The 13,402-nt window shown below is 42.9% G+C and overlaps 1 protein-coding gene across 2 annotated transcripts; it reads left to right on the top strand.

The window, feature by feature from the left end:
* Positions 1-6,136: 6,136 nt before the first annotated feature.
* On the top strand, positions 6,137-13,402 carry LOC118507512 (cyclin-dependent kinase 20). Of its 2 annotated transcripts, XM_036046054.1 has the most exons (4): positions 6,137-6,447; positions 6,543-6,843; positions 6,956-7,624; positions 8,158-13,402. In XM_036046054.1, exons 2-4 carry the CDS (start codon positions 6,640-6,642, stop codon positions 8,203-8,205), a joined length of 921 nt encoding a protein of 306 aa, XP_035901947.1. In that variant the 5' UTR covers positions 6,137-6,447; positions 6,543-6,639; the 3' UTR covers positions 8,206-13,402. The 2 variants fall into 2 exon arrangements, with proteins under 2 accessions (XP_035901947.1, XP_035901946.1); XM_036046053.1 differs by having other exon boundaries at positions 6,137-6,843.

The raw sequence follows: 13,402 nt of genomic DNA, 5'->3' as shown, positions 1-13,402 counted from the left end.
CCTCGGTAACAAAATCGTTACGCTTTCTCACTTTGGTAGATGGTTTACTTGTTTCGTAGACAGAGCGAGAGAGTTTGACTATTTTGATACCGATGATGGAAAACATGCGACATGGTCAAAATTTTCCCAAAATTTTAAAGGTGTACTTTTGTTTTGTGTGATACCAGTGACACGAAAATAACGGCTTGAACGTCTCTGATTTTAATCATAGCTTATCTCTTGTGGATGCAAGTTCATACGAGATGGAAAATAGCTTCAATTTACTGAATTTTATGTTTTGGTTGGAAGTGATAGTTACATTTAGTTTCTTATTTCACTTAAGTAACTTAAGTAACGTGCGGTCAAGTGGCCGAGGCGACAGCGGCGCCGGTCTTCACACGGCAGGGCCAGCCGGTTCAAATCTCATCCAGACCGCTTCCCCGTACGTAAGGCTGACTACTTTACTACGGGTAAAATTAAGTCACAGAAAGCCAGAAATGGCAGGCCGAGATCTCTCGAGGTTGCAGTGCAAAGGAAGAAGAAGGAGAAGAACTTGCATGATTGTTATGCAAATTTGTGTGTGAAAATATGTTTTTGATAATTTCTAGAAATGGCTTTAGCAAATCGAAAGCGTAAAATTGCGGATGAAGGAAGAAAATTTAACGAAGAATGGGAGATAAAATACTTCTGCAGTGACGTGAATGGCAAAATAACTTGTCCGATATGCAAAGCAGTGATAAGTACTGCAAAAGAATACAATTTACACGGAAACGCTAAACGATTCTTATACAGAGAAAATAAAGTCTTTGAAAGAAACCTTGCATATCCAGCAGCTAGGAATAAGAAAGTTTATGAAAAGCAATCAGTCTGTCACCAAAGCATGCTACAAAATTTCGTATTTGTTAGCAAAACACTCCAAACCATTCAGTGATGGATGCATTGTTAAAGAGTGTATGTTAAAAGCAGTGGAGTGTCTAATACCAGAAAAAACTAGAGAATTTCATGAAATTGCGCTGTCCAGGAACACCGTGGTAGACAGAGTCTTTGAATTTGCAAAAAATATAAGCCTGCAACAGATATCAATTGTTAAAAAATCTCTATGTTTCTCATTGGCGGTAGACGAAAGTTCCGATGTACGAAATATTGCTCAGGTAGCAGTATTTTTTAGAGCGTGCAGTGAGAATATGGAAAGAACCGAAAAGCTGCTGGAATTGATATCTTTGCATGATACTAGCACAGGTGACGATATTTACTGTTCGGTTTGGGAGACCATAAATAAATATGATCTTCCGTTCGAGAAACTTGTTTCCATTATAACAGATGGAGCAAAAACTATGTCAGGAAAAGCAAAAGGATTTGTAGCACGAATGACACAAGAACTCCAGAAACAGCATCCAAATCAAATTGTTGAAAGTTTTCACTGCTTGATACATTGACAAGTTTTGTGTGTGAAATTTTTGAAATTAGAACCAGTTTTGCAAACTGTTACAAATGTTGTGAACTTTATTAGGTCCCGAGCCCTAAATAACCGATAATTCGAAACCCTTTTTCGTGAGTCTGACACTGAATTTGAAACCATCCCGTATTACATCCATTGCATTACATATTACACTGAATTTAAAACTTCAATGGTAAAAATCAGCTTATAACAAATATGTACGATTCAATAGCGAAGCTGGAACATACCTCGTAATTACTCATTTGTAAAATAAACAATTCTGCATTAAAATATGATTAAAATGCATACGTAAATGAAAGATATCAAAAGTGAACCATGTTCATGAAACGTATTTTGATATACCATACTGACTCTCTTTTTAAGTTAAACTTTGCAGCCCGCAAATTATCGAAAATGTGGAAATGCGGCCCGCTAATGAAATGAGTTTGACACATCTGCCCTAAGTAATGCAACAATTCCATGATAAGGATCGAAACTCTACAACAAGAAACTATACATCTTCAAAGTCTAGGGATCGTCAGAATAGATGTCTTAAACTAGTTTAAAGACCTGGTGAACCTTGTTATTAATTTTAACCAAATTACTTATGGTATTGGCTCAAGGTACTATTCAGCTCACTGTTCAGTTCGCTGTTGTAGTACTGCTCTGTAATTTGGCAGCCGTCGATTAGGATCCGCATTGACCGCATCGAAAGAGTGCAAAGATCGTATACAAAGTTTGCCATGCGCAAGATGCATTCCGTAGACAGGTGTTGGAATCACACCGATCCATTGCCTTATCATCCTTTATTGCCTCTCTCCTTCTTAACTGTTGTTTATGCACGATCGTTGTTCTCACGGATTTCCTTCTGTTCCCCTCGAGTCATTCCCAAACTAAATTTCTAAATTTTAGTTTGAGAATGACTCGAGGGAGGTTTTTTTCTAAATCTCAACTCATTGACTACAATTTCTATTTAACATCCTTTTGTTTTGCAGATTGCAGATAGAGCTGACTGCATTCCCATACATTAGCATAGCTCTGGGATTAGCTTTAAGATAATTGTAAAGCCCCATGACAAACACTATAAAGTTGAGGATATTGAGGATCACAATTCAAACTATATAATCTTCCCTCATCTCCATTGTCTACCTGCAGCTAGGAAATTAGTTATCTTAAGAACAAATGAGGCGTTAGAGATTCGGAAAATAATTATTAAGAAGCACTATGTACTATGCCGTCATTCTGATATATTGTTACACAACGGAACACCCCATAGTACTTTGGAAATTTTCGTCAAAAATCATCTTGCTTATCGTCTTGCTTGGGTCCTTTAAAACAACTAGTTAACGAGCTATCAGGATTATAAATAAATTAAAGTGATTGTTTTCAGCAACGTTTTTGTGGTAAATTGATCAAGCTTTCAATTTTGAAAGTATTTTCCATCCCTAATAATTCTTTTCTCCCTTCTATCTTTTGACAATGCACGGATCTCATCGGGTTGGCTCTTTGATTTTTCTTTGTTCTTTCTTAACAGTTTCTAAATACGTTTTCACGCGCGGGCTCCAGGTGACCGAGGACTATCGTTCAGTAAAATGAATGTTATGTACTTATCGCCATTTTGTAGTCATTTTGTTTGGCTTGTCAATGCTCGGCTGAAACGATTGTAGTCTCTCATTACTTACTACACCCAACTGATCCCAACAAATACACAATGTGACCTTCGCTTGGCTTGGTTTTCGATGACGATGAGTTTTACACGGGGTATGCATATATTGCACTACGTTTTAGATCATTATAATGAATCCCATTTTTATCGCCAGCAGCGATTCGATACAAAAGTCTCTTCTGTTCTTCCGAACCCATCTTTCAGATCATATCCACAGCTTGTAACCGATGGCAAATTGCTGAGTTGCTCCAAGTGTCTTTGCCTGCTCTATTTGGGTTAGGGACTTCTCGTACGCAAGACTGATCACCCAGCTACGGGTAACGATCAGGATGCCAAAAATTACAGGCCGAGACCTTTTGAAGTTGTAGCGCTAAAAAAGAGGAAGGCAACCGTTTATTTCATATAGAATTACATGAAGCGAAAATCACGGCAAAAACGACTAATTTGATTGCAAAGTTTTCATTCCATGTGCAACAATATCTAACAGAACTTATTTACACTCCTGATAATAGCACGATTTTTAAGCTCAAGAATCATTTTACAAAACTAATGCCACTTCTTCCATTTAGGATCTACCCTTACAAGGCATCAGCAATCAAGAACTCCTCCTAGTCGTAAGAATAGAATGAATCGAAAAGGTTCTCCGACTAAGGATGGATAAAAACGCTCTCAGAGTTTGAAGTCTTTCCCAAGAGTAACGCATGCCCCACCGGCAGGTCCTCATTCAAGAGAGTCGTCAAACGATTACCAGGAACACAAAATGTCATCATGTCTAGAAGTAAGGAGTTGAAATGACGGGGTCTACTATAATGTTATTTTGGTCAAACTTTAAAAGTTCTGTAGCTAACATTTCCTGCTATCAATTAGTCTAATCTAAGGCCTATTCGACCCAAAAATGTAAAATATCCAAGCAAACAAATAATATCCATGGTTGATATTTTCTATTGAGACTTGATCCTCTGTCATGAATGATAGACAGTGAAATGGGAGGCATCTTCCATTGGGGATTGGAGTTACGAGCGGATGAGTTGTTAAGCTATATATTATACCTCCGCGATTCATCCAATGGCATCCAATGTCCGTAAGCATAATGACACAGAACTGATATCAATTACTGCCATACAAAAGCTTTAGTTCAATTTCACGGCATTCAGATTTACTTCCAGGATTCCCTGCTCCCTGATTTCTTACAGTCCACATGAACAACAACAAAAAACATACCATTGATGTCACATTCGGATATCCAAACTTTTGCTACGCACCAATGAGATGCCTCCACCTCAGTCCTTTATCAATAATATCCATTCACAATTCTCCTTAGGGACCGGGGCATTACACTCGAGAAGAATTATACGTTATTCGGCTGTGTTTCGACTTTTCCACGCTTCTTCCAAGTGCGTGTGTGTTTGTGTACGTGTGCAAGACAAGAAACTATTTACCGAATGTAAAATACCGCAGGGAAATATCGCAACAAGCCATTTGTATTTCGTTGGGAGTTAAATAAATGAATTTCCCAACCTCCCTTGAGAAAATCAACATCTTTTGACAAGTTTGCGCAACATTCGACCGTGGTACGAACAACGCTGAAATGAAAATGTTTATCCAAGTGATGGTACACACGAAACACACAAGAAAAACACGTCCACATGCGGAAACCGGTAATACCCGGGCCGGTCGGGCACATACGCAAATGTAAATCGATAGCGGTTTGAAAATCCTGACCGAAGCCCAACGTACAGTTTCCTGCTTAATTGTGTTGCTGCAGAAATTGCTGCAACTTTTATCAATTTCATTTCAAATACGATTTACAACCATTAAATGTATGGAAATAATGTTTAAATATTTATGAGACGCCTATTGTACGGACGTACGGCGCAAGAAACGAACGCTTTCAGATATGGTTATAATATAAATATTCTATCAATTTTAGCAACTACCCACCCACACCGGTACCACAGGCCTCCAAAGTTATGTTTACTCTCCTTTGTAAATAGAACAACGAACAACGCAAGCAACAACCAAAAAAAGCATGTTATTTTTATCACGATACAACGATCTTTAAGATCTAAACGACCTCCCCCCTTCCCAAAAGCAACAACAAAAAATGGTCAATTTTCATTTCTAAAACAGAATCCTTGGTCTTCATCATTTCACATCACAGATCTCTGCTCCATCAGATACCACCTCTGTCAGGCGGGCAACGAAAGAACTCGCTAGAAAAGAGGGGGCCAGTAACGTCGGTTGCCGGAGGAAGAAAAGATTAATTAAAAGTGCACCGGCTTATGGCAAAAAAATTTAAGCTGTTAATCGCTTGTGGGTGCTTTATGGGGCATATTTTGAATTTCATACCGACACAAAAGGGCAGTTTCGAAGGGGACTGGCTTGTTTGTTGCTTATCGAATAGAAGCAACTGTAGAGGAAAGGAAAGACAAACGTTTATTAAATTTAACTCTTTGTTTTCCGTCGAAGTTCCAACAAACACAAATATATTCTTTTGTTTAATGCTGGGTGAAACAGGCCTATTCAGCATACAAATTATTATTTTTGAGTTCCGGGAAGGTGAATGAAGGATAGCACACATTAAGCACATTAATTAATTCACTGTTCGAATATGTATGCGAACGCGCGTGCTGTGCTACATCTGTGGCACGATTTCGTACTATATCGTCCCGAAGGACCGAGGAGAGTGTCCCACATGGCCTATTACATCTCGCATAGCATACACATTTTATTATTTGTTTCCTCGCGACCCACGGGAGAACACATTATCCTTAACCTGATAAATATACCTGGGAATGTAGCAAAAAACACGATTAAAGATCGCAGATGTGTAAAGAGCGTCAGATAGGAGCGGCACAACAACGGACAAAGAGGACGTAATAGCAAACAGAAAGAGAAGGATAATGATCTTGAATTTAGAATACAACAGTTCAAATACACCGAGTGCGCGCACACCCGGACTCCAGCGAGGTGTGCGCCCGTCACCAACCAGCGCCAACCAATCGGTTGTCAAGGGTTACGGAAAATAACAAACAACGGCGCCCATTAATATTATGGGTTGATGTTTTTCCTTCGGCGCTGCGTTAGTATGCGTCGGTTCGCTGCCGCGTGTGTGTGCACGTGCAAGCGCATATGTTTGAGTGGTGGTTTGCCGCAGTCGAAGGTCTAGGTTGAGTTTCAGTTCAACCCTCCGAAAGAAAACGCCACAATTCACCAGCAGAACTCCGCTGAACGCTCCCGAGACCCTTTTTTGTCTAGTGTGGTGTGGTGTGGTCCTGTCCTGTGAAGGCGGCCCGATTGTTTGTGCGATTTTTTATCGCTCGACACTAATTAAAAGTAAACATCCTGGGTGACAGACCTTTCGGTGAGTGCACGGAAGAGGCAACAGCGACAGCGGCAACGAAAAGTGGAAACGCAACCCTCTAATCGGGTGAATGTGGTTGTGGGGGTGCTCCAAAGGTCTCGGAGTGTTGTAAAAGCCGCAATCTTGGGCTTTTTCCTTAGCAACAGGGAAAGAAAAACAATCGCATCCTCCCTCCCCTGGCACGGTCGAACAATGGACGATTATATGCCATCGCGCTATCAGCTGCTCGGCAGAATCGGCGAAGGAGTCCACGGTGTCGTCGTAAAAGCGCGCGACCTGCAGTGTGATGACAAGATGGTGGCCATCAAAAAGCTATCGCTGCGGACAAAGTTCGGGGTTGTGTCGCTAAACACGGTCCGGGAAATCCGTGCCCTGCAGCACTGCCGATGTGACAATGTACGTACTACACGTTAACACAGCAACAGAGAAAAGGGACCGTCTACTTGCTTTAGAGATTCGCATTTGATTTTGGTACAGTTTTTTAACGATTCCCGTATATCTTCGACAGGTGCTGGAGCTGCTCGATATGTACCCGGATCTGGCCGGCATTTCGTTGGTGTTCGAGTACATGCCGCACACACTGTACAGCAAGCTGAAAGACGAAGAAAACCCACTATCTCGTGCCACCGTACGGCGCTACACGGGGATGTTGCTGAAGGGACTTGCGTACCTGCACGGATTGCGCCTGATGCATCGTGATATTAAGCCGGCCAACCTGCTCATCGATCGGCACGACGTACTTAAAATAGCTGATTTTGGGTTGGCCCGCATCTACACGGAATCGAGCGGCCAGCAACCGGCCAAGTCCTATTCGCCGCAAGTCGCTACCCGATGGTACCGGGCGCCCGAAATTCTATGGGGCTGCCAGCGGTACGGTCCCTCGATAGATCTGTGGGCGAGCGGGGCCGTGTATGCGGAGATGCTCCGTGGCGTTCCGTTGTTTGCGGGCGCAACCGACATCGAGCAGCTGGCGCTTGTTGTTCGTACGCTCGGCACTCCAAACCAGAAGGATTGGCCCAAAGTGCGAAGCCTTCCGGATTATAACAAAATCCGCTTTCCGAATGCGCGCGGCGAACGGTGGGAAGACATCTTCCCGAGCTGTACCACTCGCGACGAGATCAGCCTGGTCGATGGGCTGGTGAGGTATAATCCTGCAAAGCGTCTCACGGCCGAAGAGGTAGGTTTTTAACCTTTTGTGTGTTTGTGTGTGTTTCCGGTAGATCCCTTGGTCGTAGTCCTTCCTGTTTTACATCCTTGTGGGGATTCTTTGCGCTGCCTGCACCGGCAACTGCCCGTACACGCCCGTACTCCAAAGAGCAATGGTGCATTGTAGCGGGCAGACCATTTTAAAATCCTGCTTCTCGGGATATCTCTGCTGAGCTTCTGAGCTGATCCTGCTCCAGTACTCGTAATGTCCACGTTACAAGCTTTCTCTCACTCTCCCGGTATGCCTGACACTCTCTCCACCAGCACAGTTTTATTTGTCTTTTCCCATTATCTTTATTCTCATTCATTGGCCAACCGTTCCTTCCTTCCTTCCTTCCTTCCTTCCTTCCTTCCTGCCTTCATGCCCACTTCCATGCTTGGTCCTTATCTTGCTGACCTACCGTTGACCCCGCTGCACTCAGCAACTCTGTGCCAACACCCACGTGTTTCATTCGTTCTTTTCTCCCGTTCGCTTGTTTTCCGCTGATTATATACGGTACGTAGGCTTTACTTCATCCCTACTTCACTGACGCAGCGGCGAGTGAAAATTAATTCGCAACAGGCATTCTGCATCCTGCTGTCGTCCCACCGTACACCAACAACGTCCCCTCTCAACCCCCCACGGGTACAGGATTTTAAACCCCCTTCGGAAAATGCTGGTCCTTCAGGGAGAGTGGATAAAGCAGCAAACTCCTGACAATTTCTACTCCATCGTTCCGCTGGAGACAACGGAGCAGCAAGTTGAATTTCCGTAGGCGATTCTGAAGTCCTAAGCGTAGGAGCTTGCTACACATAGCCCGGCTGTGCAATGTAACGGAACGCAGCACACGCAACGCGCACTGCCCGTGTGTCGTTGGTGCCTCTTCAGGCCCCATGTGGAACAATGGGCAGACCTCATGTAAGGCAAGCAACAAAAAAGCAGAAACAAATAATACGAAACTCAAAGATAGCACACTCGGGTGCGTCCGTTTTCTCCGGGGGCACAGTGCGCGCTAGTTGGGACACCGTCTACCAGCAACACCGTTCTTAGTTTCGTGCAATCGGTTCAGCTTCAACGCTCTTTCCACCATTTTTTGTTGATGTGGGCCCGATGCTCCAAACGCAGACTGTGAACCATTAAACGACAATGAACTTTCTCTCACTCTGTTGCTCCCAATTACTTGAGGCGTGATGTGCGGTACTCACTGGTTGGACGCTGTGTGAAAAGGTGAAAGGTGCCTGCCTGCCAGCCTGCAGAAGATGCCGCAAGTCAGGATCGCAAACCGACGGATGAAAGTGGCTACTGGCTGTGCAGAAGAGCACTAGATTACGGCCCTGTACGGCCACCAAATCCAAGCAATTATGCCGAACTTTCTTGCCAGCCATGCAGGAGCATCATATGTCACAGAGGGGCGTACGTATCGTTGGCCAAGCGTATCGGTTCAAGCGTACTGGCGATGAAGAAAAAAAAATAATTCAATGTACTTCGTCGACCAGCTGGCATAAAGCATTTCCAAGGTGCGTATCAGTTTCTATTCCATAAAGCGTAGAGCGACTCGAAAAAAATAAATCATCTATAATTGTTAGACGCTCCCAAAAAAAAAATCTCCTTTATTTATTGAATCAATCACTGATTAATGCTCAACCATCACGTTCAATCAAATCAGGAACAACTGGCTACAAATTCGCACCAAATTTAAGCAGCTTGGGCGCTCACCGAACCAACCTGTCCGATAGTAGTGATCAAGCCATTAAGCTTTCGAGTGGAATGTTTTAACTGAGACTAATTCAATTTTTCATTCGTTTTAAACGTGCCGTACCAACACCCAACAGGCTAAACGAGAGCAGCGCCTTGCAGTTGCGACAGTAACATCTCCATTTCAATCCTGAAGCGTGGCTGTTATCTTCGACACGCTACCATACACCAACATTCATTTATTTTCATCGAAAAGTTCCGAAAGGCAATTTTGAGCCCACGACTTTATCTCACCAAAAATCTGTTCTAAATCTCGGGCATTTTTTTTCTTTGGGCTAAACTATGGGATAATTCAATTTGAATAATGACCCTACATCGATGTATAGGCTTAGAAATTAAGTATTACCGGCAAGAATGTAATTAGTCCTTTTGATGCGTATTTTAAAGCACTTCACAGCGCTACAAAAAAGTATTGGTAAAAGTGACCAATCTTTGCCTTGTTCTTAAATGTCTTGGAGGATTTTGTTGTTGTTGTTTTTCGTTGTTAGTACTCCGATGCGTTTTTGTTACAAACTGGTCAATTTATCTCTCGAGAAAGACCCGCAGGTCTAAATCACCACCAAGTTGGGATGATAAAAAGTTGAATTATTAATCATGGATTTTACCTTGTCACACGCGGCATCTCTTTTTCGCGAATCCCTTTTCTTCGGGGGGACCCCCGACACCGTCAGAAAAGTTAGAGAGGGTCTTCCTCCGCGAAACTTTTCTTACGCATTTCGGTGTGTTTGTGACCGTCTTCGCACCATTTTTGCCCCTTTACATCGAATCGGCAAAAGTGCTTTGCGCGGTGTTCCGTGCACAGATGCTTCATTTCTTGCCATACTGTTTTTTTTTTTTTTATTTCAGTAAACCATTCCCGTCCTTACGTTTGTGCATCAGATGAAGCACCAACCTCCTGGACTTTGTAGTTGACGCATAAAAATTAAATATTTAACCTCAAAATGGTGTCGTTTAGCGCCATTGTTGCGTGGCGTCTGTGTCTGTATGTTGGGCCTTTTTGATATTGTTTAAACTTCATGCCAACTGGCAGCTTGTTTCGTCAGAGGTTTTCGCAGTTCACACTATGAGATTATCTAGAACAAAATGTGATAAAAGCAATCTTTAAATATGTTTCGCTCCTTTATATGACGTGATTATGTCCTCTTGTAGATATGTACTATCACTGCACGTATGTGTCATCGTAGGTTCATAATATTTTAAATATATCGGAAATTTTACAAAATAAGGTAAAAAGTAGAATTCAAAGCACCATCTTTCTCTCGGAGTATCAAATTTAAAAAAAAACAGCTGAACACAGTAGCGGATCAACCTAGGAGCGGAAAGTGCGACCGCTCGGGGGCTCGTTGGTCAGAGGAGCCTCATCGGTGAGGGAAATCTTGTTGAAATTGTTTCTTTCTAATCACAATTTGAGGGGCCTCAACTGCCATTCTGCTCGATGCCTTCAAATATCTTGACCTAAATTGGCTAAACGTCAAGCATATCCGAGACGTTTAATCCTTCTACGACTGGTACAGAAAAGAAAATGTCTTCCAACTAATATAAGTCGGAATCGGAATAATATTTTTTTATAATGGTAATAAATGGTGCTCAATTGTCCAGCTCCACAAGATTCTTCTGAATGTTGTACGCCTCCCCATGTACGCTGGGTTGACTATTTTTCTACGGGTAAAATCAACGCCATCGCTCCATCTCAATTTGTCTCAATAAGTGTCTTCGTGTTAAAAACAATGCCTTAGTCCTGATCTTGACTGATGAAATTTTTGTTTTTGTTTTACCAAGATGTTACAGGAAATTATATAAGGTAATGTTATCTTTATTTAACCATTGGCTAGTTATAACTCAGTATATCTCAAAGAAGACGGGAAAATTAACTTTAGTCTCGTTTTAGTAATATCTTTTCAAAACACTTTTAATTGTTGTAGTATGCTTCCCGTCCCGGACCCATCGTCCCAACCCCACGACGTTCCCGAATCCCGTACGGCCAACAGAACCTTTTACCCCCTACCGAGTTCACCCGGGATAAGGTGCATTTCAATGGAGGGAAAAGGAAATGGCTCCCACCAAAATAGCATACAAGATCTATGATTTATTTTTGTTACTATTCAGTATAGTCGATACGATGTACGGCCGGGCCGTCACTACATTAAATTTAAAAAAAATTGTAGTAGAATCAACGGCCCTCCCGGCCCATAGTGCTAACAATGAGCGGACATTGATGGTTAAACTCAACCGCATTTCGCTGGCCGAATCCTGGAACGTACTTTTCTCGCTTCATAGTACATTCTCGTGGCTTTCCACTCAACGTTTCCCAGAAGTGTCATTGGGAGTCGCGTTGGACGATTGTTTTCTGACTTTTTCCCCGTACTTTCGCGTGTGCGGATTGGACTTTTTTTTTTCTTGCTCGACGGTGTAATGCGGCAATGTGCAAGATAAGATTGCCAGCGCATATGCCAGCCAATAGGGATGGTCTCCCCTTCTGCTGCTGAACTGTAAAGTTTGATTCTGTCGATATCTCCCAAAAAATACCTCCATTTTACGATTTTATTACACGACACCGACTTTGCTTTCACACTACCAAAGTGTTTCTTCGCCCTTTTTATGGAATCCAGCGGTTGGCCGTTGCTGCTTGGCCAGGTCCAGGCGTACGCTATAAAAATAAACTAACGATTCTATCGGCCCAACAAAGCATGATTAAGGACGAGGCGCAATTCGGCAAGGATTCCGACTCCGCCGACCAAAGCAAGGTGCAACACCGAAAAGTCGAAAGATCACGCAACACGATAGGTATTCGTTTGAAGGCCGAAAGGGAGACAGAGACAAAAAACACTTAAAAAGAAATTAAATGATTCCATTTGATGAAGATACGATAATCGTGACAGCCATTGGCACCGGAGAAAACGGATTCGATTTCACTAGACCGTGACCAGCGGGGAAGTTATCCCAATGTCCCCGCAGTGTGTATACGCATCATTTTGTTGGTCGGCTTTTTATTTTCGCGATTGTACGAACAGAAACGAAACCAAAAAAAGTATACGCCAGCCTTTAGTATTAGCAATGGGTTAGGCGCCGAAAACTTTCCCGGCTCCGAAAGGGAAGAACCTCAACACTTTTTGTTATCTTTTTGCTTGTGTTTGTAAAATATTCCTTTTCCCTTTTATTTTTTTTGCAAATGCATACTTCACCACAAAAAACACACACAAACACACACAAACACACTTCCGCACACTAACAGCATGTGCAAGCATGGACAGTGGAGCGTGGTGATCGCGTATAAAAATGGCGACCGAAAAAATCAAACCCGACACACATAAACCCGGAGGTCCAATATCTGCGTCTGGGAGCACCATTAACGGACAGATGTTATCCTTTCGGTCCACCGTTCGGGACCCAAGGAGAAGATGTTCCGATTTTATTTCCATTCTTTGTGACGGGGTTTTTATTTTTTGTCGTGGTCACTACCGCAGCCGCCCGAGACAAACGCGGGGACCTCATAACGAGCAACGAAGCCCTTGAGTTTTGGATCAAATTCCCTTTGCCACTACCAACGTCCACCCAGCCTTCGCGTTGAGACAGTTTCGTGGTAATTCAATCAGCAATCACTTCTCCGGTTCGTGTTCCCTGCGAGCGAATGCTTGGAGTGCGATGTATAGGGGTGCGATTTTGTGCGAGATTTTACATTGCGCCCCTGGATATGCTGTTCATCCATGGCTTACATGCAAACTACGGGCCAGCGATGCTTGGCGAAACGGTCACTCTATTCGGATACGGAGCCCCCAACAACGCTGCGCTTATCTACGGACGGACAAGTTTGAACCATGAAGAACATCACACACAAAAAATGGAAAAAAGAAGAAGCAGCATCTTCAATATTTGAGATGCTGTCCAAACACAGGAAACCAAGTTTGTGGAAAGCTTCGTCGTGTATTTATTTCTTGATTTCCAACTTTAAAGTTAGTCCGGCGGCGGCGTCGGCGGCTGGGGCTTCTGCTTCAATTCAGCCATAAAAGCGCACAC

Source organism: Anopheles stephensi, chromosome 2 (assembly GCF_013141755.1).
Source record: "Anopheles stephensi strain Indian chromosome 2, UCI_ANSTEP_V1.0, whole genome shotgun sequence".
Classification (NCBI taxonomy): domain Eukaryota; kingdom Metazoa; phylum Arthropoda; class Insecta; order Diptera; family Culicidae; genus Anopheles; species Anopheles stephensi.
The sequence above is the reverse complement of the archived record's forward strand: the minus strand, read 5'-3'. Positions and strand labels throughout refer to the sequence as shown.

Coding starts and splice junctions, on each gene's coding strand:
- LOC118507512 (XM_036046054.1), top strand. CDS start 6,640: ATGGACGATTATATGCCATCGCGCTATCAGCTGCTCGGCAGAATCGGC. Junction 6,844..6,955: donor AGCACTGCCGATGTGACAAT/GTACGTACTACA, acceptor TATCTTCGACAG/GTGCTGGAGCTGCTCGATAT. Junction 7,625..8,157: donor AGCGTCTCACGGCCGAAGAG/GTAGGTTTTTAA, acceptor TACGGTACGTAG/GCTTTACTTCATCCCTACTT.